This window comes from Ictalurus furcatus, chromosome 5 (genome assembly GCF_023375685.1).
Source record: "Ictalurus furcatus strain D&B chromosome 5, Billie_1.0, whole genome shotgun sequence".
Taxonomy (NCBI): Eukaryota; Metazoa; Chordata; class Actinopteri; order Siluriformes; family Ictaluridae; genus Ictalurus; species Ictalurus furcatus.
The window spans coordinates 5,450,263-5,475,964 of record NC_071259.1 but is presented as its reverse complement, the minus strand read 5'-3'; the positions used below and the strand labels follow the sequence as shown (position 1 = coordinate 5,475,964).

At 40.5% G+C, this 25,702-nt stretch overlaps 1 protein-coding gene across 2 annotated transcripts in view; it reads right to left on the bottom strand.

Annotated features, from left to right (window-relative positions):
- Positions 1-21,523, bottom strand: part of inpp5l (inositol polyphosphate-5-phosphatase L) — a 29,427-nt gene extending 7,904 nt beyond the window's left edge. The window contains exons 1-11 of one of the 2 annotated variants that reach the window (XM_053624406.1): positions 21,081-21,523; positions 13,068-13,109; positions 12,827-12,927; positions 11,348-11,435; positions 5,515-5,578; positions 3,481-3,584; positions 2,649-2,701; positions 1,374-1,493; positions 1,127-1,208; positions 937-1,032; positions 433-510 (exon numbers count right to left, since the gene is read on the bottom strand). In XM_053624406.1, the coding sequence (XP_053480381.1) occupies positions 433-510; positions 937-1,032; positions 1,127-1,208; positions 1,374-1,493; positions 2,649-2,701; positions 3,481-3,584; positions 5,515-5,578; positions 11,348-11,435; positions 12,827-12,927; positions 13,068-13,109; positions 21,081-21,143 (891 nt within the window). In that variant the 5' untranslated portion in view covers positions 21,144-21,523. The remainder of the gene's footprint in view (positions 1-432; positions 511-936; positions 1,033-1,126; positions 1,209-1,373; positions 1,494-2,648; positions 2,702-3,480; positions 3,585-5,514; positions 5,579-11,347; positions 11,436-12,826; positions 12,928-13,067; positions 13,110-21,080) is intronic. The other variant, XM_053624407.1, reaches the window with a different exon arrangement.
- Between the last annotated feature and the right edge of the window lie 4,179 nt (positions 21,524-25,702).

Here is a 25,702-nt window from a genome sequence, read left to right as displayed (position 1 = left end):
CATGCCGTGTATTTAGCGATGTTTATCCGAGTGAATAAAAACAGAGAAAATAAACACCGGATGTCCAACATAAAATATTCAAACTACTTATTTATACAATTACCGAATTCATTTTTAGCACCGACTCCATGTTGTCCATGCTTGGGAGACATTTTTGGATTTCTACACGCACTTAGCGAAGGTCCGTGCTTCTTACCAATAAACGAGAGTTTGATTTGAACCTTTTCATTTTTTTTTATTTTTTATTTATTGCTTTTTGATTCGCTTCATTTGATACCAAACCGAACCAAATAGCAAACGAATCAAAAGTATCGATTTCACAGTTTGATTCGGATTCAGCAGAAGGACTGATAGGTGTGAAAGATGTCCTTAACGTACATGATTAAAGGCGCTTGCGTAAGGATTATGTCCACCAAACGGGTTTAAGCTCACCTCTCGTCCAGTGTCCTCTCTGAAGAGTTTGTGGTGCAGGTATAAAAAGCGCTTAGTCTCTATTTGAAATAGCACCTGCTGTGGCGAGAGAGAGAGAGAGAGAGAGAGAAGAAGAAGAAAAATGTGTTAAACAAGTGCAAGAAAAGACAGTGAGAAAAAGAGGAGGAAAAAAAAAAAAAGACAGAGGTTAATGCTAGACATTTGAAGAACAAGACACTAAGTCCAACTGGTCTGGCACGTAAAATTAATCACACCTCAACCCGAGCGATCTTAATGCAGACACGCATTCTCTCCACTGGCGAAAAAGTCAATATTGTCTCCTGAGTCATAAATCTAACCGGACAGTGTTTAGCTGAACACAAAAAGAGTCAATAAATCATCTCGGTACAGCACAGGTAGTGTACAGAGCAGCAGGGATGCCATATTCTCTATGGTACCAGTGCCATATAATGTCCTGTGCATCCAACAGCACCAGGATGTATTCCATGAATCACGCAAACGCACCTTGTGGTCATTGCCTTTGTCCTCGTAGATGATTTTCTCCACTTCGTTAGTGCTGTCCTTCATCACCATCTGTACTTCCGCAGACGTCGAGAGGTCCTGAATACACAAACGCGCATTCCAAATACGATTTATTTATTTAATTTTAACCACCAATGCTGAGGTGTCTGTCCAGATCAGAAGTGCATCCTACCTGTACTAGACTTAGTGTATCGAGGCGGAAGTTAAAATCTCCAAACAGGAAAAACGGCAGTGGGACGAAGTCATCGGATATCCTGCTTATCGAAGACATTCAAGGGTTTCGGTGTTATTTCAGTGCTCGCTCTCTAAAAGAAAATATACCGCGTACCGATACTACACTACCGGAATCCTGATTGTCTAAATGAGTTTCAGGATTACAGATGTTGCAGATGTTGTAACGTTCATAGTGATGGGCTGACCTGCTGATGACGTAACGGAGGGCTTTCTGCCGATATGTGGAGTACACCGAGGGACTGGATTTGCAGGCTATGAGGTTTGAAGCGTCGTGAAAAAGGTGCACGTTTACCAAGTCCAGGCCCCTACACACACACACACACACACACGCACAGAAATAAGAATATGCAGGCTGTGTTTACTATAAAGACATAACCAAATATGAATACATTATACATTCATAAACTGATACAAATAGAGCTACAAATACAATGTGTGCTTGTTGTTGTTGGTTAGTATGTAAGGTTTACAGGACATCTAGAGGTGACCACTGATACTCATTGATACTGTATTCGTGGGACATGACAAAAAAAAAGTCGTGCAAATGGACAAGACAAAGACAACGTTGACATTAAGCGACCCCTTCAGGATTTCTGCGATTTTGCGATCAAAAGTTCAAGGGGGGTGAATACTTACGCAAGCCACTGTGCATCTTCCCAGGTACTAGAAGCCCGACAAAGGAAAAGTGCACCTGTTATGTGTGTTCTGCATCGTTCTAGATTCTTGCAATTATTTGTGTTTTTTATCTTTTCAGATCTGTATCATGAACTGCGTTTTTTCCCCGTGTCACCGCATCGTTATCGCACCGTCACGTCGGTCGGCGTTCGTCATGACTCGACTGCACAGGTGTGTTTAACCTTTCGTCTGTGCGTGGTGTTGAATATGCCAGTTATAACTCATTAGCTATCAAGAGGGAGTGTCTAGCTGTGTGTGTGTGTGTGTGTGTGTGTGCGTGTGTGCGTGCATGAGTGTGCGTATGTACTCAGTCTCTCTATCAGTGCTGTCACTCTCGCTGGCTGCTATAATTCATTAGCTGTAAGGAAGGAGAATCTGTGTGCGGCCGAGTGTGTGTGTGTGTGTGTGTGTGTGTGTGTGTGTGTGCTGTCAGTGCAGCCAGGGTAACTCGGCCCATTTATCATTTCACCCCCATACACACTTTCTACACACCTGCTGCCACGACGCCGCTATTAACACCCGTCTGATATTAACGCCAATCATTCTCGCTGACAAGCTGCACACACACACACACACACACACACACACACACACACAGCTTTTGTGTTCATGTAAGCGGATGTAAGTTGAGGGGACACGTAAGCACGCACACACTCCTGACACACACATACACCAAACAGACTTAAAAAAATAAAAACAATAAAAACCAGAGAACACTTCGAGGACGAGATGCAGGAGCCTATTCGTGTGTGTGTGTGTGTGTATGTGTGTTCATGTTGACATACTGGTTGTGAATCATCCAGCGTGTCCTCATGTATCCTTTTCTTGACCACTTTCTCTGAAAGAAAAAGAAAAAAGAAATAGACCTGCACGTTGGTATTCGGAGCTCGGATTGGAGTACAGAGTAAAGCGCTGCTCTCATATTCATGATAGTCACTTGCGGCAAAAGTGCGATGTGTGTGATACTGATCTCGAGGTGAAGTCAGACTTCCTTGCACAATATCGTCTGGATCAGTACAGTGACTCAATAACTAACTACGTGATAGGAGGCCTGGGAAAACCTTCGGACCATTCTAATATACGTACGGACTTAATCCGGAACGGAAATATTTCAGTTTTGCGTGTTAAGTATCTGTTAAAGGCGTTTCTTGCAGAGGACAACGGCCAGACTTTGAGGTTTGAGCATGACAGAAGGGCTTAAAGTACCTCAAATAACCAACTCTTTACGACTGTTATGAGGAGAAACGCATCTCAGAACACAAAGCACACCAAACCTCGAGGTCGGAATGCCTAGGACAGTAGAAGACCACGCCGTCTGAGGCTACGGTGGACGCTGGGACACCGAAAGTGGACGGTCGAAGATTGGAAAAACATCACCGGGTCTTCTTCCAATCTTCAACGTCAACATTTTAGCCAAAGAATCATCTTAGTAACAGTGATATCCCCAGTAGGCTTTCCCAGACCACCACACCAGTTTGATAGAATCGTCAACATAAACATTCATTCGATTACAATTGATGTGGATCTTCGCCTGCTTCGCATTTGTATACTGTCCTATTAGTCCATTTTTTTTTTGGCTCTGCCTGAATGCTACCCAGGAGTACATCACAAACTCACATCTGGCCAAAAGTTCCTCTGGAATTTCTCCTTCTCCACCGTCGTGACGCCATATAGCGAACCCGCGTACTTGTTGCGTCCCGACACCGATCTGAACTCCTTTGCTGGGGGGGGGGGGGGAGAGGCAGGGTGAGTAAACGAGTGAGAGAGAGAAAGAGCAAGACATGCAAACGCAAAATCAATGCGCTAATGTTAACCTCGCTCCCCTACGGCGTGCGCCGAGATTCATAAGGCACGAATTTGATGGGGAGCCGAATTCGGCAGCGCGGAGCTTTATGGCTCTTCTATTAGGCTTCTTCTTTAAGGCTTATTCACGGGACAGCGTGACAGGAAGGTGCACGCAGAGACCCGAGAGCGGCAAAAGCAAATGAGAATCTGAATTTAAGAGCGTTTTGTTGTGTGCTTCCAGACTGAGTGATTAGAAACGAATCACGGCCTAATGGAAGTAAGCTGCTGGCGTTTACGACGGTCGCGCATTTAACGCAGAAAAAATCACCGTGCAGTGCTTGAATGAATCACGCGCAGGCTTAGAGCTGAACAACTTTGAAACAGGACTTTTATACCTAGGTTTATACCCCCCCCCGCAAAACTCCGAAGTAAACTGGCCGGAATATGTTGACGTACATTTAGATTTACGTCATGCTAACAAAATACAGTGTTATGATGTAAAACGAACGCCATGTTAGTTCTCGTCTCAGCGGGTTTTGGGATTACGGTAACGTTTATTTAACATTTCTGGAAGGAGTCTCCAGTGTCGATGCTTATTTTCTTGTTTTATACCCGAAATAATCCGTCCCTCCAGGATCTTCCGATCGCAAAAATCAAGCAAACTCCGCAATATTCGAATGAGCTTCGAATTTCTGGGCCGAGACGCGTCGTGTGACGTCATCGCGAGTACAGCTAAAAGGTCTCGTTTACCGACAAACATTGCAGCCAAAGAGAAGAGCGTGCAAATCTATTTTGTGCAGTTGCTATTTCAAATTTTTTTTCAAAAGCCGCTGCACCTATCACAAAAAAAAAAAAAAAAAAAAAAGCCTGCACGAAATCAAATACGGACTAAATAACACCTAAAATGACTTTCTTTAAATAAAGTGAAAGGGCAAACACGATTTCCCGTAATTGACACGATACAGCTCTAATAACTGTAATCACGACGAATGAAACGGGAGGATTGCCGAACCCTACTATCTCAAAGCTTTTGTGTTCCGCCGTATTAGCTCAAAGATAAAGACCTGCAGGATACAGAAAGGCTTTGTCTGAAGTGTTCCAGGTTCTGCTGAATGTTTGCACTAATGAATAGCACGAATGGAAGAAGCCTGTTTAAATTGCTTAACGCCAGGTTTGGTTTCATACGCTTTATCTGCGCTTTATGGCGTGAGAGCGATACAAGGCGATATGTGAGGTGTCGGCGTATCAGGACCGACGCTGAAGTTGGCATCCCATATGATCAGGGTAAAAAAAAAAAAAATAATAATAATAATAATAATAACATGTTATTTTAGAAACTGAGTAAGATTTGAGAAAGTTCAGTTTATACTGTCAAAAGGAACATTCGCGCTATTTTCTTCCTGAAGATATTAAGAAATACAGCGAATATATTGAGGCCATATCCACACAAATACTGATTTTCCATCTACGCTGGCAATTTTACATTGAAAAGAAAAGTATTTTCTTTTCACTGTAAATGTAAAAAAGAGAGGGCGTGGAACGCGAGCGCAGGAACGTAAACAAAAATACCCTTTCTGTTCAAATCAAACCGAAATGAAAATGAAAATCGTCTGCACCCTATCAGGTTTAAGGATGGACAAATCATAAATCTACCTAGCTCACTGGACAAGTACGCTAACGGACATTTAATTGACTAGGTTAAACATGGGTAGTTAACATGATGGAAAAACTTACGCTCCAACTGCGCTAGTTATGTAGTTAAGTGCACGAGTGCTGCAGCTACCCAGCACTTCACCACTGAGATTTCATCTGAACTAACACAATTAAAACACAGTTATGTAAAAAGTCAGCTCTGTGATCGCTTACCACTGAAATCGTATTGCTGGATGTTCGCCAGAGATTTGTGCATGAAGTACATGCTCCCGAGGGCCTGTGGACACATACAGAGAGAGGAAGAGTCCTCTTCGTTAGCATGTTGTTTATTATGGATAAACGCGGCCTTTGTAGGTTTCGATAATAATTAATAATGAGTCTTTATTGATCACGTATACATTACAGCACAGTGAAATTCTTTTCTTCGCATACCCCAGCATGTTAGGAAGTTGGGGTCAGTCATGATACAGCGCCCCTGGAGCAGAGAGGGTTAAGGGCCTTGATCAAGGGCCCAACAGTGGCAGCTTAGCAGTGCTGGATCTTGAACCTTCCGATCAGTAACCCAGAGCCTTAACCACCAAGCCACCGCTGCCCATGCCAGTTGGCATGGCATGTTTTGCCATGGTTTTACTGATCTTCAACCACTGATTTTCACATCTTTATAAATCATTCACTATGGATATTTAAGCCACAGGTCAGTATGTCGGTTGCACAACTTTAAACCGTAAAGACACGTACAACACGGGTATTTCAACACACACCGCTAGTCTGTGAAAATCTACACCCTTTTTTTTTTTTTTTTTTTTTTTTTTAAAACACTCGTAGACAAGGACGCAGATTTGTCCGGATGCATATAAATATGAGCGCCCACTCATATACACAAACTCAGAAGTGCTGAAGTCATGAGTGGGTTTAATGTACTGGCTGCCCGCTCCTGCGCTCGATCATCAATCGCGTCCCGGCGAGATCGATACAGACAGAAAATTAAAACAATCACACGGTGATTAAACACGCGGGCCACGGCGCAGGCCGACGCAGGCAGAAGAAAAATCGCCTGCCGTTCTGGGCCACTTGGCGCTGCAGCACCAACACCTGACAAGTCCTGAAACACCCACACACACTTACACACACACATAGAGCCCCACCGAGGGTGACAAGACATCCCCAGGAGGAGGGAATAAATCTTGTGAGTAAAGCGATGCTTGTTTAATACGACGGTGCTTTCCAGATGACCGGCCCTGAGGCAGGACTGCACTGGGAGAGTTGATCCGGTTGATGACAGGAAGCCCGGAGAATCACAAAAACAAATGCTTTTTTAACGTGTAGGCTCGAATCTTTCCAATTTTCAGATTTTCAAACTGCTCGGTTTTTACTTTTTTGTTTTGTTGCATGATTGTATGCTTGTGGATTTTGTTCTGCTTTGGTTTTTCATACAGACCCAAATACTGCCAAGTAATTTTAGATATAAATGTTCGGGTGTAACCTTTAACAGTTAGTCAGTCCCTCCGTGATTTCGGGATTTTACCATCGCAGAAACGAACGTAAAAATCAAGGAAACTCCGCAATAGAAGAAGAAGAAGCCTAAACTTGTCACATATACATTACAGCAGAGTGAAATTCTTTTCTTCATACCCCAGCTTGTTAGGAAGTTGGGGTCAGTGCGCAGGGTCAGCCATGATACAGCGCCCCCTGGAGCAGAGAGGGTTAAAGGCCTTGCTCAAGGGCCCAACAGTGGCAGCTTTTAATAATAAATATTCAGGCCTCTATTCTCCGCTTCTTACACTAGTATTAAGGTGTTTTCTCGCTCAGGCAGCATGTGTACGTGTGTTTGGGGCTCGTGTCTTTAGAGACGAGCTGGTTTCGTTTGAATCTCGAAGCTTTAATTCTGCTGAATTGTTTTGTCAAACCTAGCCCTTGTGTGACCTTTTAAATCCTACAATTAGATGTTGAGTACATCAGTGACTGAGTTTAATGTGTATTATGCAGAAATGTGGCAGGCTGCACACACACACACACACCTAGTTATCCAAATAAAATCTTATCTCACGCAAACAAGGAAGTCTTATGAGAAACCAAACTCATCCTCTTCTTTGATTGCAGTCATTTGACTCCAGATACTTAAACAAAGACAAGAAGACAAAGCATTCTTCTGTAATGTACAAAATCAAGACATTAAATAATAATAATAATAATAATCTCAAAACATCACAGAAAATCCCACCAATTAGAGATGATAAAGAGAAATGAATCTGGGCGTATTTCCAAAATCAAGGTCACACACCCGGAGCTGTGTCCCCATTCCACACATCTCTGCATTCTCATTTCTCTCACACCGCCTCTATTGATTTGTTATCAGTTTTCCAGAGGTTGTAGATCATCGCTTTCCTGGGCAGTAGCGCCTGTGTGTGAGTGTGTGTGAGCGAGAGTGTGTGTGTGTGCGCAGGTGTGTGTATGTGTGTGAGCAGGCTGCAGCAGTACAAATTGTGTTTTGATAAAAAATCACTTGTAAGTCAATAATTTTTTATTAAATGCTGCACTGACCTGATTGATGAAGATGGGTGTTGAGACTGTGCACAAGAGCTCATTTTTGGTGTGTGTGTGTGTGTGTGTGTGTGTTTTTGGTGGAGAGGGAGGTTTGTGTGGTTTGTGGGTTTTCATGTGTGTGTGTGTGTGTGTGTGTGTGTGTGCACCTATTATACTGGTGGAAAAGGGAGTTTGTTTACATTTAGAGCAAGTTATAGTTATAGTTTGTGTGTGAGTGTGTGTGTGTGTGTGTGTGTGTGTGTGTGAGAGAGAGAGAGAGAGAGAGCGAGAGAGAGAGAGAAAGTGTTTCTAAAGGAGAGGTGGGTTTGAGTGAGTGGTTTGTGGGTTTTCATGTGTGTGTATGTGTGTGTGTGTGTGTGAGTGCACCTGTGTGTTACTGGCGGAAAAGAGAGTTTGTTTACATTTATAGCACAAGTTAGAGTTAGTGTGTGTGTGTGTGTGTGTGTGTGCGTGTGTTTAGGATAAGCGTGTGGTAAAGGGGTAACAAACACATCCACAGCTGTTCAACCCCCCCAAAGTTTATTTATCATGGCCAAACTGAAGATGCTGATCAATACTTTTAATCTGGACTTAAACGTATTGACTCGGCCTGCTGCCTGGCCACTCCCGCACATTAACCCAGTCCATCAGCTGCCGGGACAAACACAAACCCACACACACACACGAAAGGTCTATCACTCCTCACCTGGGTGGGCTTAGGGTTAATATCCTGCCACTCGCTCTGATGTCAGATTTTCTGCTCCTAAAACGATTCAGTGCTTTAATGCTGACAATTCCGTGTTTACCTTTCTCTCAAAACTTCGACCAAAATCCAGTAGAAAGCCAATTCCGTATAGGATTTCCAGTATAACACTCAAATGCCCATTAGCCTCATATATCAATTACCTACTGTAACACTCCTCTGCCAGTTAACCTCAAACTTTATATATATATATATATATATATATATATATATATATATATATATATATGTATATATATATATATATATATTAATCCCACACCCTCTCAATTTAGAGTTCCTACTCGGGAACTCAGGATGGTCTCCTCAAGTCCGAGTTCCTCCCAGTTCATCAAATCAACATGGCTGCTCACAAAATCAGCAGTAAACAAAGTAGCACCTCTTACCTTTAAATGAGTTATACAGGATATACAAGGATTCGCGTTAGATCGATCAACATGCACACATACTGGCTTGTTAAATCTATAGCACTGACTATACTGGTTGTTGTTTTGACGAGTACAATATGCATTGCTCACTACAGTTAGCCGGCTAGCTTGTTGCTGACTAGAGACTGACATGGAGGCGTCCATATTTTTGTAGCTCGAATGCACAGAGGTAGATAATGACATTGTTCCAAGCTCCGACTTCCCACGAAGTCGAATGCAGTGTTATTACTAACGTAAACTATAAGAGCCAATCATGTTCCAGTATGCAAATGCAGGCCATACATCACTGGGTAACCAGAGGAAAGGGGCGGGGTGTGTTTCCATCCATCCATCCATCCATCCATCTTCTATACCGCTTATCCTGGGGTGTGTTTCCATTGTACATATTCATAGAATCTGGAATTCTTGTTTTTCTGTGGTCTGATACTCTCTAGTTGTGTTTAGATTGGAACATAGACTCTTCTAGGGAGGAAAAAAAAAAAAAGGTTTTATGTGACATTTAACCTAGAGTTCGGAAAATTCACGTAAAAACAGCCCAGCAAACCGAGGACGTCCCTCGGACGTTGCGAACGTCCACTTAGGTCCGCATTTGGTCCGGTTTATAACGTCCGAGGACGTCAGAGGATATCAAATCATAACACTACTGAATGTTTTCATTTCGGTGAAAGTCCCCTAAGCGTCCCAAATGGCCGCTGGACGTCCTGTGAACGTCCCCTTGAACATCCGTAGGACGTCAAGGGGATCCTACACATGGATGTTTGGGGGACGTTCATTGAGGCCATTCAGGGGATGTCCAGGGGATCCTTTTTTGTCAGCTGGGATGTGACTGAGAAACCTCACGGGTATTTACGTTTACGATGTAAATACCCGTAAAGGTAAATTTCACGAGACATTTCCACTGACTTCCGTTCATACGCGTGTTGTGGACCGGAAACGCAAGCTTTTCACTGCGTTCCAAAGTACGAGTTTGGTGAACTCTGACCTGTGAATCCGTGTCAGGCGAAGACATGTGAGAAGAAAACCCGAGATCTAGGACGCACCGATTCCTGCTTTAAAAGAATATCAAATCAACGTCAAAAAGAGAAGTTCCCTGGATTGCGGTGTCGCTGCATACAGGAGCATATGGTATGTTTTAACATTGGCGTGTGATGTTGTATCTGTTTGCCGCCCATATTCGCAGCGGAAGAAATTTCGCATGCAGAAAGTCTAGTGTGGCCGCCGCTTTAGACGTGACAAGAAATCCGATCCATGAACTGAGAAGTTCACCTAACACTGGCGGACCTAACACTGGCGCTGTGGCAGCTGTAGGATTTGAACTCACAACCTTCGGTGATTAGTACGTAAACATATCCGCTGCATGTGTGCATTCTAGGGATGGGGCGATATCTTATCGTTTGGTAAAAATTCTCCCCACGATAAGAATTAATCTGCCCGCGATAATAATAACAATAAAGCCTAGTTGATGATTTATTTTTGTGCTCGACGTTCTGCAACCCGTTCGCGGCTCACGTACAGAGCGAAAACGAGTACGGCGGAAGGCGGGCGTGAAGCTGAGGAGGAGCTTATCGCTAAACGAGGAGCTACCTCTACAATCTGGAACTGGTTTGATTACAGGTTTTATTTTTTGATCAACGTTTGTGTTTCTGAGGCTCTCAAGATCACAGCTATCACTTGTAGCCAAAAACAGTGGTGCACGGTACAATATTTATATCGTCACTGATATCATTATTGCAATAAATACCAGAAAATATCGTGATATAGTTTGAAGTCCATATCGCCCATCCCTAGTACATTCTGTCAATCACACACGACGGGCAGGAACCCAAAGGCACTGAAAAGCACACAGACCTTTCAGCTTTACATACATCTGTGTGTGTGTGTGTGTGTGTGTGTGTGTGTGTGTGTGTGTGGCTGAGACCCCCAGATTCTGTAGTTGCGTATGAGAGAGTGCAGACCCTCTGGAAATGTTAAACCTGTCAAACCTGGGCTTATCCACTACAGACCTGTGTATAAATCAATATGTTTTTCAGAACTGTTAATAAAGAGATCCAGCTGATCTGAGGAGGAAACCTGCCGCTCACGGAAACCGAGCTGAAGCACGACACAGAGATAATGGATACACACAAAGAGAGGTGTGCTCTTATTACGTAACATATATTTCGAAGCCTGATTGTGGATTAACGAACAGAACAATAACATACAGTTTAACCACACACACACACACACACACACACACACACACACACACACACACACACCCCTTGACTGTTGGAGCAGTGCTCCACCTAGTGGTCTTAACCCTAACTGAACTGTATGTCCAAGCAGCCCTCACCGTGAAGTTGTCTTCGGTCTTGAAGTCGCTGTCTATGTAGACGCACGCTCGGTCAAACTCGGACATCTCCGAGCTGGACTCGATGGTCCTGGAATGGAAGGATAACATGACAGTGTAGTGGAAATAAACATCATTTATCAGTCTTGTAAAATAAAAATAATTTAAAAAAAAAAAGACAGAAAGACAAACTGTGAGAGCCAGTAGGAAATATTTCTGGTTCAGAGAACTCTAAGAGTTCATGACCTTAAATGGGAACATGTCTTATAAACATCATTCATTGCTTTTTTTTTTTTTTTTATGTACTCGTTTCTATAGTAACAGCTCATTTACAGGCATTTGTATGGTGAACTCTCTATATAATCTTATAAATATAAACATGGTGTTATTTTTTAAAAAAGAAAAATGTATACTCATTGATATGGAACAAGACATTTGTGTGGTGGTGGTGGGGGGGGGGGGTGTTGTTAGCTTGTTTTAGTAACTTCGACAGAAAGAAAAACAAGAGGATGGTGAGGGAATGACGGTTTATACGCTCCCCTCTGAAACTAGTAGAACGGCAATTCATTTGTTTGCGCTGTACACCAGAAATGTGGGTTTGAGATCAAGAGATGGGTATGAGACGAGAGATTTTCTCAGCTTCAGAATGACTCACTTTTCTCCCATAGACAGCTCTCTGATCTTCATCTGGGCTTATCCTTTTTAACAACACATGCAGTCTTCACTGGAAAAACTGTAGGTTAAAACCAAGAGTAGATGTTCGGAGCTATTTATTCTTTAAACAATCAATCTAACAGGACACACCTGAGTAACAAGAAACTCCTGTCAGTCACCTATTCTAAGATTTTTTCTTGCCAAAAAAAAAAAAACGGTTGGTCTGATACAAAACGTACTACATTCAATGTCGTTTAGCGCGTCTACATATAAATACCAGGAAATAAAAGCTGAAATTCTAATCTCTCTTCTCGTGTTCATCTTTTCAGCTCAAACCCAAATGTCTTCAGTCTATTTTAACTAGCCTGCAAATGAACATTTTCATTATTAACACTGGATGCTTTATGACTGGATACATTTTTTTATTTTTTATTTTAACCCTTTCTAGCAGTACACTGGCGTTCTATTCCGCCGGCTGAATGGAAATCGACTTATTAGACATTTTAACAAGTGGATCATTTTATCGCCACAAGTCTGTTATAAGAACGCCGGGACGCTGTTGGGTTTCTGTGTGTAGAGTATCGTGACTGTGTGTTTATCTGCTGGTGAGCAGGGGCATGGGAAAGGGGAGGGGTGTGAGCCCCCTGCTGGGCAAACCATTCACACTTCTCCACAATAACACTGGTACAGAGAGAAAACAGACAGCACAATTAAAGTTGTTGATAATAAAACAAAGTATACTGCCATAATGAAATTATAACTTTTAAACCTAGTCGGCTAAGTAAAAAAAAAAAAAAATACTTAAAAAAAAAAAAAGAGTTAGCCTACCAGAAGAAGTTTTCAGCGTGAGCCATGTTGGCCTTGTAGTCCTTCCCCCCGACCTCCTGGAAGTGCAGGGCGACGAAGCGGGGCTTGTGTGTGCCCACAGTCTGCTCACACAAACACAGAGATCATTCATATTGCTTGTACCTGCATGTTCAATATTCTTCATATTCCTGTTTGACAGAGCGTGAGTATGATGTGTCCGTGAGAAATGGAACAGCAAAGAAAAGAGTGCTGCTGAACTCACTGTGAAGAACTCTCGCAGCCAGTCATTCTGGATTTCGCCCAGCTGTGGACGAGAGGATGGTTCTGGTATCAGTGTCACGGTGATTTGTCTTAAACAATATTATTCAGTTTGATATTCAGTAACTACAGTGACAATGAAAGGAAGGTGAAGCTTCGATTTGGTTCACGATACAGAAAAATGATGACGGAAATAATTCCCTTTTTTTTGGGGGGGGGGGGGATTTATTTATTTATTTTTATAAGATGGTAAACAAAGTGAATATAACTTTAAGAGTATTGTGAGGGTCAGTTCCGCTTAGCCGCTATCAGCCTTCTCTGTGCTTTGTGCGTGTATGTAGTTATGGATTTCTCTGTGTCATTGTGTGTGTGTGTGTGTGTGTGTGTGCGTGTCTGTGTTTATTTGTGGCTTTATCTCTTTTTCCTATAAACTATCATGCACTTGTTTCTGTTCTGTTAGTGGAAACTTAGTCATGCAACCATCCTATCACTGATCATTTATCAGCTCTGAACTTGGTCCGGATTCTGCCGCAGTTTAAAAAAAAAAAAGAAAAGAAAAAGAAAAGTCACTTTAAAAAAGTGTTAATAAAAGTAATAAAAGTAATAAGAAGGTGGTATTGAGAGCTTGTTCCTCTGTTTAATTTCTTGCACCAAATAATAAAATATGTCTACAGATAGACATACGTTGTTTAAAAAAAATATCGTCATAACACACTTTACTTATAATGTGGATGCTATGCATTAGATTACCAACGAAAAAGGATTTAACCTGCAAGGTGCCAAAATTTTTGCTAAACCCATGAGCCAGATATGTAGCTAGCTAGGCATCCTATTGAAGTAATTGCGTAATTATATACATTACCGCAATTTAATAATAGTAAATTATAATTAAATACATTATATTAACTGTAATTCAATATCAAGACAGTCATCAAAGATTCTAAATACTTATTATTATTGTTGTTGTTGCTGTTAATGTTATTACTATTGTCGTGATTGTCCTTATTATTGCTATTATTGTTGCTGTTGTTGTTGATGATGATGACGAATATATACTAGTCTTTGACTTCAATAACTAAGACCACAGATCCAGTACTAGAGCTTGACCGAATGATCGGTTTTGTCGATTAATCGGCACTGATAACTGGCTGCTGGAACTATGGGTTATCGACAAAAATCCACACCGATAGCATATCCCGGTTGCGTCTGTTGCAGAGCGGCTGATAAGGGTCCGCAATCGTTATACAGTACGAGAGCGGCCTCTAGAGGCGAAATAAAAAGCATCAGTGGCAAATTTTGTTGTGTTATTTGAAGTGTTTTTTATTCAGTTTGGATGTCTCTATTTTTATTTGTTATTTGGAGTGTTTTTTCATACAGTTTGGATGGATATCTTTTAGCTACTTTAATATTGATTATAAGTTTATATATATATATATATATATATATATATATATATATATATATATATATATATATATATAATTTAAAAAGTACAGTACATTTTCATAGTACAGTCAGTACTGTTTATTTTTTGTAATGAAGTTCAGTAATATTTTACTCTGAGTGTTACGGTTTCATTCAGTATCAATTTTACTTCATTAAAACTATCTATTGATTAATTAGTTATCGGAAAGTACTGCCCAGCTTAGTTATCGGTATCGGTAAAATCCACTATCGGTCGACCTCTATCCAGTACATCGCTCTTTCAAACACTTTCAGTACTCAGTTCATTCAAATCAATCCTGAATTCTGAGGAACCTCGAAAATCTGTGATTAAACAAAGGGAGCTTGAACAAAGAGCAGCAATAACGCGAAGCCTGTAGAAACCTGGATCAAAGGCCATGCTGAATAATACATGAGACACAGGCAGAAAAACACCAAAGCTATCTAAAGTACATGAGAGGAGAATGTGTGTGAGGATTAAGTTAGAAACCAGAGCCTGCTCGCATACATCGGTTTTAAGCGGAGGCTTTCAGGTCATGCTCTTGAGTTACATATCTTACATATCAGTCATTGCTAGACCGGTCTTTAAGACAAAAGAGGTGCAGACCGGTTTCCGAACACGAAATTTAAAGAAAAGCATTCCCAGAAACTGCTTATGAGTGATTCATTATATTCAATAAAAATGTTTAATTAGTATTAATTATAAATAATTAATTCGTTTGATTTTGTCATAATATTTTTTGTTAAATTTAGAGTCACAAAATGTTTAACAGGGCCATGGTAGCTAAGGGGTTGCAGCCAGCTTCAGAATTATTGGCACCCCCGGTAAATAGCTTTGAAATGTCTTTGTCTTTAATTAGTTTAATATCATGCTAAAATAAAGAAATCTAACCTTTAATTCAAGTAAAGTTATTTGAAGGTAAACCCTAATCCCTTATCAATTTTTTAAACAATACCATGAATCACAAATATTGACTCCTAGAAGTTCTTATATCTTACTTTTTAAGGTTCCCCTGAGTGTACCTTAGAAAATCTTGTCCATGGAACTGGTCATCCATGACTTCCTGTTTCACTGAAGTAAAAATATGAGGTGACACCGAGGCCAAATTCCCTTAGTGATTCTTAGTAACACGGGAGAAGGTTAGATTAGAGAATCCATAAATGAAACGAGACAAAAGTCTTATTATAAATAGCTAAACGATTGAAAATGCCCATATCCGCTGTTTGGGCAAGACTTAGGAAGTTTTTACAACAAGCTGAGCTGTAATGAACCAACCAAGAAGAGGATGCAAGTGTATTTTGCTCCCATGCACAATGAAGTGGATGGTAAGAGAAGGAAAAATGACTCCACAGGTCAAGGCTGGGGATTTGCAGGAGCATTTTCTGGTTGCCAAATCTGGAAAATCTAATTAGTTCCCTAACTGTATGACAGCTATTTGGAAGGAGTGCCAAGAAAAAGAAAAAAAAAACCTTTTCTTACATCTAACAACAAATGTAAGAAACAAACACTCAAGGTGACTTTGGTGTAAAAAGAAGGATGGGTTATACAGAAAAGAACCAAATCACCATTGTTAAGTATGATGGAGGTGGTATGTATGTCGTGGGTCTGTTTTGTCTCCAAAGGTGCCAGCTCCCTTCTTAGGATAAAAGCAAACATGGACTCCAGGAGATTTAAAAAGAATGGTTCAATGGTTTTATATTAGTAATGGTCTACCTTGACCCACCATATAAGGTTCACGGGGCTTTGCATAAATTATTTGCATGCTTGTGAGCCAGCACTGGTCTACTGCGTGGGCAGAACCTGTATACCACACGGCAATGACATCAAAACCACTTTCACTGTATTCCACCGAAGCGCTGTCCTGTTTACCAGTTGCAGCAATTACCTCGGCTCACTCATAAAGCATTTCCTTGCTTCGTTATGGAATGTCATTAAGGGTAATTCGTTAAATGGCAATTTCCTAGAAGAGTTACACAAACCTTAATGTGAGCGTGTCTTTTTATTTCATATCACAGACATCTGACATCATTCCTTCAGACTCCAGTACGGCAAACTGGTGCCGAATGTCGGGGTTGTTTACTTGTCGAGCTCATTCATTACTTCAATGAAGTACCATATTCTACATTATGGGCAGCTGTGGCTCAGGTAGAGCAGGTTGTCCAATAATCGTAGGGTTGGCGGTTCGATTCCCGGCCCACGTGACTCCACATGCCTTGGACAAGAACTCCAAGAGCTGAACCCCAAGTTGCTCCAACGTTGCTAGCGCCTTGCATGGCGGCTCTGCTACCATTGGTGTGTGAGTGTGTGTGTGTGTGTGTGTGTGTGTGTGAATGGGTGAATGAGAACCGGTGTAAAGCGCTCTGGAAGCGCTAAGGTTAAAAAAAGCGCTATATAAGTGCAGACCATTTACCATAACAGAAGTACACAAGGTGCTCCAGGCAGAATTCTGAGATCATCTAGCAGTGGGCAGAGCAGCTAATCCAAAAAATATTGAAGCCAGACAAATGAAGACTATCTTGATCATCAGTACAAGATCAGGAAGCCCAAGAACATTAGGAACATGATCAACGAGCCGGAAAGAAAGAAACTCCAAAATGCCGCAAGGCCTGAATTATCTTATAAATCTTCTGGAGTCGTGTTCGCAGACAAATCATGGAAAACAAAAGTGACTAAATAGCTTCACGCCAGATAGATTAAACAGAAGGCTGTTTATATACTGTGCACTGATTCAAATTCAATGTCAATATGCTTTTGATATTAACTTCAGATATGACACAAAAAGAAACGAGTCAAAGGTCTGCCTACAGAAGCATTCTCCCAGGTTGTTCTGCCTAAAAGCAGTCTCGAAGCAAATGTCTTCACTCATTCACTCCTTGAGAGTGGAAAAACAATGAGGCCAGTGGAAACTTCCTTCATCTCCCTGTCTCAGGAGAAATCCGCAAATTTATACTGCGTCATTTCGGCTCGCTGGACTTGCACTTGGAAGAGCTGATATTTCAGAGATACTTTAAATGCATTTAAGCTGTCGTTTAATTCTGGCTGAACAGGACATGTTTGTGAGAGAGAGAAAAAAGGCATTAATAAGCAACAATAAGCAGCAAGATGGAGAAAGATGACCTGGAAAGTGCTCGATGGTTTCAGCTGCTTGGAGGATTGTTGACTTCACAACAGCATGCAACACAAGGTGTCATGTGGTTTTTCAATGTAAAAGCTGTCAATACAAAGTTTGACACAATTCAGAAGTATAACTGAGCTGCAGTGAAACACAACCAAAAAGCTGCTTTTTGTCTTCACACTATCTGTAGGAATTTCAACAACAGAACACAGTTTGCTACAATCAGGTCACACATAAACATTTCATAACTTTCCTGCACGAAGACAGACAGCACCTCAGGTTTCTCAGCGCTCCTATCATATCTGTGAACCGTTGACGTGAATACAAGGAGCCCCACCATTTTTGGACGTTTGTTTTCACAGCCAGCACGTCAGCGCTGACCTACTACAAAAAAAAAAAAAAGTCAAGAGGAGGTTGAAATGGTTTTGAGGAAAGATATTCATCTGTTTATGGTCACAGTGGACCCAAACATGCGCTCTCTGTGCCAAATATGGCCACTGGAAGCTGGATGTGTGGCCAAATTTCCATTTGCAGATATAATGAAGGCGAAGTCCTGACCAAAACTCTTAAGACAACAACTTGGGCTTTGTAATCTCAAGCTGAGAACCAACATGGTCTTGTTTGTCAATGTACAACTATGTACAACAGTGAAGGATTAGTCAGTCACTCTGTTGGATGTTGAACCCCCCACGCCGCCGCCCTCCAAAACCAAGCCCATAAAACACGTACTACTGTCCATCGGCTAGAACACCTGGACCCTAGTGCAATAGGAAAGCTTTCTGATCTGACAGGCAACATGACTGACATGCAAATAGAAATCCCTGCTTTTCTGATTGGTTGGATGTTGCTGGTCCGTATCATATGGGGTTTTTTTTTGTTTGTTTGTTTGTTTGCTTTTATCTCCCAGGTTTTCACCAGGCTCTGTAACTGGAGCTGGTCGAAACATGTGGGATGCATCTCTGATAGACTGGATGTTGGTGGTCCGTATATTTACATTAGACATCGTTTACAGAACTTTCTGTGCATCACAGAAACCAGCTGAGCATTCAGTGCATTTACATGGACAACAATAATCCACTATTAACCCTATTAAGACGATACTCTGATTAAGAAACTACCATGTATACAGCCATTTTTAATTACCTTAATCCGATTAAGATCGTACTCGAAGTAAACACAAATCAAATTAAGACGTGTGGAGTATTCCTGTTTTAGTCGCATTATCGAAGTGCATTATAGACATGTAAACACCTTAATTCTTCTACTTTTTGTAGGTGTGTTCAAACAGGGAAACCATCGACCTGTGCAGAGCTCCCATTACATGAAGCACCTCATGACAATATTAGACCACTAATACGTTTCATATTATTCACAAGCTCAACTCAACGTTCTACAAGGACTAGGTCATTATGACAATTCATACTACAGTACTGTTGAATTCAGAAGCCGTTGATCAAGTTTATATACCAGAGTCTCTGATGGGGCTTCGCTACGTAAACAGATTTTAAAAATGTGTGTAAATGACTGTGTAAATAAAGTTTTCTGTAAAGAGATATTTATTTAGCATTTTCTGGAAGACGTTTCCAGTGTCAGTGTTTTGTAACAGTCAGAAGTAAGAAAGTAAATCTCAAGCAAGTCTTCACAAACAAGACACGCGTTTTTTTGTTTTGTTCGTTTTTTTGTTTTGTTCTTTTTTTTTTGTATTAATAACTTTTCGACAGATTGAAAAATGAGATGCAGGAAAACTAACAACTGTTTATAACATGTACAACATTTCTAAATGAATAGAAATGCTCGCGTTGTCATATTGATGTAGTACGAGAGGACTAAACATTTCATGATGAACTGTTACTGAGAAATAATCGACTTCTGCGTGGTCGCGTCACACCACAGTATCTTCGATTATGGTTATTACGTAATATTGTGATCGTGATAAATTACATCACAATACTTTGGGGTTTTTTTTTTTATTTGATAGATTGTCAGTACTTTCATACTATTGAGCAGCTCATTGTAACAAGTAGCTGACTGGATGATAAAATGCGAATGATTTTCTCCTTTCCTGTGGTAAAATATTTATTCTTTTGTTAAACTCATAGCTCCATTTATTTTAATTAATTTATTTATTTATTTATTTTAATTTGATGACTACTCTGTGAGAAAACAATATTGGGATACATATAGTATATTGAATAAGTTTTCAAATATCGTGATGTAGTATTTAGGCACAGACACCTTCATAAATAATATTCATGGTTACTATTTCACTTCTCACTTAGCTATAAGGCTAATTTAATGTCTCAGTGTGTGTTGTTTCTTTGTTTGTTTGTGTTCATTTTCGCGCCACAGCCCTTTAAACGTCAATGAAGAAGCCGACGACTTCCTGATTTATTTGAATGCAAAGGTTACACCCCAAACTACCCAAATTAAGCAGGCTGTCCAAATGTCTAAATTATCAAGGGTTGTGCACTATTTATAAATACTATTTAGTGCGGTAGTATGCAGTCTGGAGTATCCAGACTTGTAAGAGCCGGGCTGCTCGCTCTGTCGTGATATGTAAACGGTTTAAAATGTAAATGTACGTTTATTTATAGCGTTAAAAAAAAGGCCTGGCCTTTTTTTTCTTTTTTTAACTGAGCATTTAGTGATTTCTGCTAAGACTGAAATGGATGAAGTTCTTTTAAACGTCTCAGAGCTGACGGGTCTGTTTCCTGTTTCATTTAAACACAAACACTGAGCGGCTGTTGATAGGCTGGCTGCTAGTTTCCTGTCGCGACGCCTTGCGAGGAACTCTCACAGCCAATCCGGTGACAGCGCGCTTCGAGCCGGCGACAGAGCGCTACTCTAGCCCGGGGATGTGAAAAAGCTCCGCGAGGCCTGGTGGAACGACGCGAGTCAAAAGGCGCATACTACTGTACTAAGTAGTATGTCAAAACAGTACGCGACTATAATTTGAAATACTAATTAGTAGGCTAGTATGATATTTTGTGAACGCAGTATTTAAGTAGCCTAGCGACGAAAAAGAAAGGGGGGGCAGGGGGGGCAGCGGGGGCAGGGGGACTAGACTAAACTCTACGACTGCGCAAGAATTGTTAATATTGTGAAGATGTCGCAACCTGAATTACAACATAAGGAGGGTGTTTTTGGTTGGGGTTTTTTTTGTTTGTTTTTTGCTATCACCTGATTTGCTGATGGTGATAGTGGTATTTCCTAGTAAGAGCGAATTAACATAGATTAGTTTACTTGGGTTATACAAGGTGCAATCGCGGTTGTTTTCAAGATGTCGCGTGGTTACCTCAATTATTATTACATGTCACCTTCAGTTACAGCAGTTGAACACAGTATAACAATTCAGGCTCTATCCTCTGTGTAATAATAATAATAATAATAATAATAATAATAATAATAATAAACTGTTAACAAATATGAAACAAGACGGTAATAGTTTGCATACTTACATTGTCAAATAACGAGCCAACATTTGCAGTGACTAGTAAAACATCCGTGAGCGTCTCCATCATTATCCCAATTCCTGATAAACTAGTCCGGGAGAGAAAAGTCCTCTGACAGATAGGTGTTTCTTACAGGTGCCTTTCGCAAGCAGACCGGTTAAAGAGAAATCAGCTGAAAGCCAGTTCAGAAGAAACCGGGCTGCTTTATCTTATCTTCAGCACATAGTTCAAACCGACATGCCTCACGTTGTGAGTGGTGCTCCGGTTGAACTGAAGTCGCTCAGCATATTCTCACTTTCTTTCGTTAAGTCTTCAAGTCCACTTGACACCGCGACGGCTGGAGTTCTCCTCCTGAGTTCATGTTAACTGGGCTACAGGTTCCAACCGGCATTAAACACGACACACTGCAGCAGTTTTTACAGCACCGCATCACATCCAAGAGTCTTTCTGACTCTGTTTATCGGCTCGTAAATCGGTAAGGCACGCCCACTACGGGCTGCTCTACACTGTTTAGCCACGCCCAGAACCCGAGTGAACGTACTGTACTGTACAGCAGCCAAAAAGTTGCTAAGCCCCGCCCATCGCTCTGCATACAAACGGTCTTCATCCCCGCCCACTAACTGCCAAGAAGTCTTTAGCCCCGCCCACTTGGTTCAATGTATTGTACAATTAAGTGCTGTGCAGCCAGATTACATCTTCTGTAAGAGTTTATATACATGATAATGGATGCAGGGACTAGATTTTCTACTTCTTCTTCTTATTATTATTATTATTTTCTTCCTTTTCTTCTTCTTCGGCACAGTGGTTTAGTGGTTATCACGTTTGTCTCACACCTTAGAGGTTGGGGGTTTGAATCCAGCCTCCGCCTTGTGTGGACGGAGCTTGCATGTTCTTGTCGTGCCTCGTCCAAACACATGTATTCTAGGCTGATTTTTCAGGCATTTCCAAATTATTTGTAGCCCTACGATGGGTTGGCACCCCGTCCAGGGTGTACCCCGCCTTGTGCCCCGAGTTTCCTGGGATATGGATTGTTATTATTATTAGTTGTAGTATTAGTAATAGTAAAAGTTCTACTAGTAATATTGTTGTCGTTTGTTCTTGTCCTCCTTTCTTTCTTCTGTATATTGTATGCTTTACATATTATTGGATGGCTAAGGGTGTATATGGAGGCTGGTGGATGTGCAAACTGACTATTTTATTGCCTGTAATCTAGCACTATACAATGCACTTTATGTGCACTGTAAGGTTACTTTGTAAATCTTTTATGTGTGATGTGTCTTGTAAATAAGGACAGATACTTTTATAATAGATGTATTTGATGTAGCTGTGATAATAGCAATTACAATGTTATAGACACGCCTCTGTAATGTTAATGACAAAGGCTTACTACCACAAGTTACTTACATTATACACCTGCCACATTAAAGCCCCTTTGGTTTGGCTTGATGATTTCATATTTATTGGGTTTTTTTTTTTTTTTAATGGGATGAGGCATCATTAGCCATAGTTAAGTTTCTCTGCATGAATAACATTTTGAACTGAATTGTGTCACACACACACACACACACACACACACACACACACACACACACACCCCATTCCATTCACACAGTTGGCTATTCAGCAAAGCCTAGTGTAATGTGTATATGACCAGATGTGCTTCTTTATTGTCAGGCTGCGACAAAGAGAAAATCAAATGCACATATTCATAAGATAATTTGTTTTGGCAGTGTGCCAGGAATAGCTTCGGCTTGGCACAACAGGAGGTAAAATGCTGAATCATGGAAATGAACTCAGGCTAATGTTCTCATCCCTGAGCAACATCGAGTTTATTGCAGCTTGATTCCTTTTTGATGGAAACTGGAAAATGATAACTACCATTCGTGTATTCGTTCATTTAAACATTTTTGTTTGTACTACTTTCATTACAGTTTATCTGTAGGACGTACCAGCTTTATCATATTTGCAAAAGTATGTAACTACGGTATTCAAAAAGTGACAAAACAAGTCGCTTCTATGCGTGCAGCTTCCCTTAGCATACGAATTACGAATTCAAAATAGATCAGGTTTGCATATTTCTTTAAAGAACAAACACATCAATTCTGCACTGTAAATTTCTACAATACCTACCCCTCCACTGCAGTGATATATATTATTTAAAACCCTCATATAACATCCAGTATAATGAAATAATAATCATTCTAGAGGATGTTTTAATATTACAATATTCTCTTCTGCTAGGAAGAAGAAAATGCAGACGTTAAATGGACTATATACATTTTTACAATGCTAATAAAGACATACAATATAAGGCATAAATACAAGTATTTCCTAGTAATAAAGAAAAGCAATAAAGAAGCATCTCCACACAGAAAACTTAATCGTATCAACAATTAGACATGTTTTGTTTTTGGTTTTTTTTTTTTACAAACATTTTATATGGAACAGCTGCCATACATGTCCCTGTGAATGATCTGTTACATTATTATGAACCTTGCAGATAGGAATACTGTCAGAGCTGCGGTTACAGAAAGAAATAATCACCTTCTGAATAATCCGAATCAAGAATTTAACAGCGTTGCAGTTTTGAGATTATACACATGACAAACTCAAGTAAACTTTGTCATTTTTTTATTGACTAATTTCATCCATAGACATGACAGAAGCACGGTTGTTTTCAGGTTAGGAGGACAGGGTGGTAGAGATTTAAGAGCTGACTTGATGAGAGAAGGATTTCGCTTGGCAGCAGTCAAGTCACTGGCAGCACTGATGCAAATAATGCGCTCAAGCCAAATATCCACTCACCCGCAATGTACGAGAGGCCAAAGTCAACATACGCTAGCTCAATTCCAACAGCCAGACGACTAGTGCATCCAAAATTTCGTTCCTGCATTTAGCTTTCGACTTAATTCCCAAGGTTCAAAGCGTGCAAGCTATTTTTAGGATTATGCATAAATTTCGATGTGCACAAATATTCTTAAAATCAGCCCGTCTCAAAGGATCATTAGATCTCTCCACGTGGTGCTTCACTGAGAGCTTCATTCTGCCCTCTTCATAAAGCTGAACTCTACACTGGTTCATGTTGTTGAGACTTCATTCAGGTCAGAAGTCCATATCATGAAACAAACAAACAAACAAACAAACAAGCAAACGGTTCAACAGGACTGAACCAGTATGGGAACATTTGCCACGGTTTAGCTCTAAGCTAGCTGTAAGTAGATGTAAAATAATATCTGGACCCTTTAGCTGAAGTCCCAACATGTGCGAGTTCATGCCATCTCAGAGGACATCATCAGAGCATTAGGGCTGGTTTTAACACATATGCACAAACCACACTCATATGCAGTGCTCAGAACACTGACCATTCTCAGTTCTTGGTGAATCTAGAGCGTGACGTCGGAAATTGCATTGCATTTCTTCAATTTGAGAGAGCCTCTTTGAACTTGCTGCCAAGCCCTTTATTGAACGGGGCTGTCCATAGCATTACATGAAACTTCAGCCATTTTCAGTCAAATATCTAACCACTGCATCTGTAGTGTATGTGTAATTACCACAGAGAAGAATTCTGACATTTCAGAAAACCTGTTTATTATCGCTGAAATATTACGACGAGACAAAATCCTATTTTAAACACTAGAGGACTACAGTAATAAGTAAATCCAGGGACTTATGCTGCGTTTGAGGCGAAGTTAAAGGCAACACCCCCTCAACTTGTAATTTCAACTTGGGGTTGTCTTCTCAACTACCAGACATGCTTTCGTGGAGGTGGGAAATGACGTTATTACAACTTGTAAATGACCGTTTACAAGACACCATGAACGCAGCATTATACTTTCTCTAGTATTCTTTCTCTAAGTTTCTAGTATTCCTGTGCCATCAGGAAGTAATTAAGACACTTTTATGTTTCAGTTTGAGCTACACTACAAAACTAGTGTGAGCTACAAATTCCCCTTCCTGAAAAAAGGAAAGAATTAGGGTCGTATTCAGATTTGAGTTACACACACGTAGTGAGAATTTAATGCCAAAAATGTGCATGTTGGTATTTAAAACTCAGATTCAAGTGCTATTCAGACAGTTCAGGTGTCAGTGCACAATATTATTTAAAAAAAAAAAAAGAATAATATAAAGTGCAAAAAACAACGTGCTGGAACAAGTGCTATTTTATAAACTTAACAATTTTGTTCAATTATACTAAATTTGCAGTGATTAATGTGATCATTACTATTAGGTCTATTCATGTAGGAATACTGTATATTAGCAATATACTAGTCTCCTATTAGTTGTTTAATTTTTATTTTTCATTTTAAAATGGTCTCTTATTTTTATGTTTTATTTGACAACAAAGCAAAAAAAAAAAAAAAAAAAACACTATTTCCTTCTTCAGTCCACATTTTCTATCCCTGATTTTTTTTAGTCTTAAAGACAAGTGCTCATACGTTTGCCTCACACCTACAGGGTTGGGGGTTCGATTCCACCCAGTGTTCATGGAGTTTCTGGCAAAATCTGGCAACCTTGGAGGCGTAAACTGCACACCGATTTGATTTGTGTAATATGTATGAGGCTCACAGAAAATCCACTTCAGCATCTGCATAATCCAACTCTGAAAACGAGTAACTTTCATTCAAAAT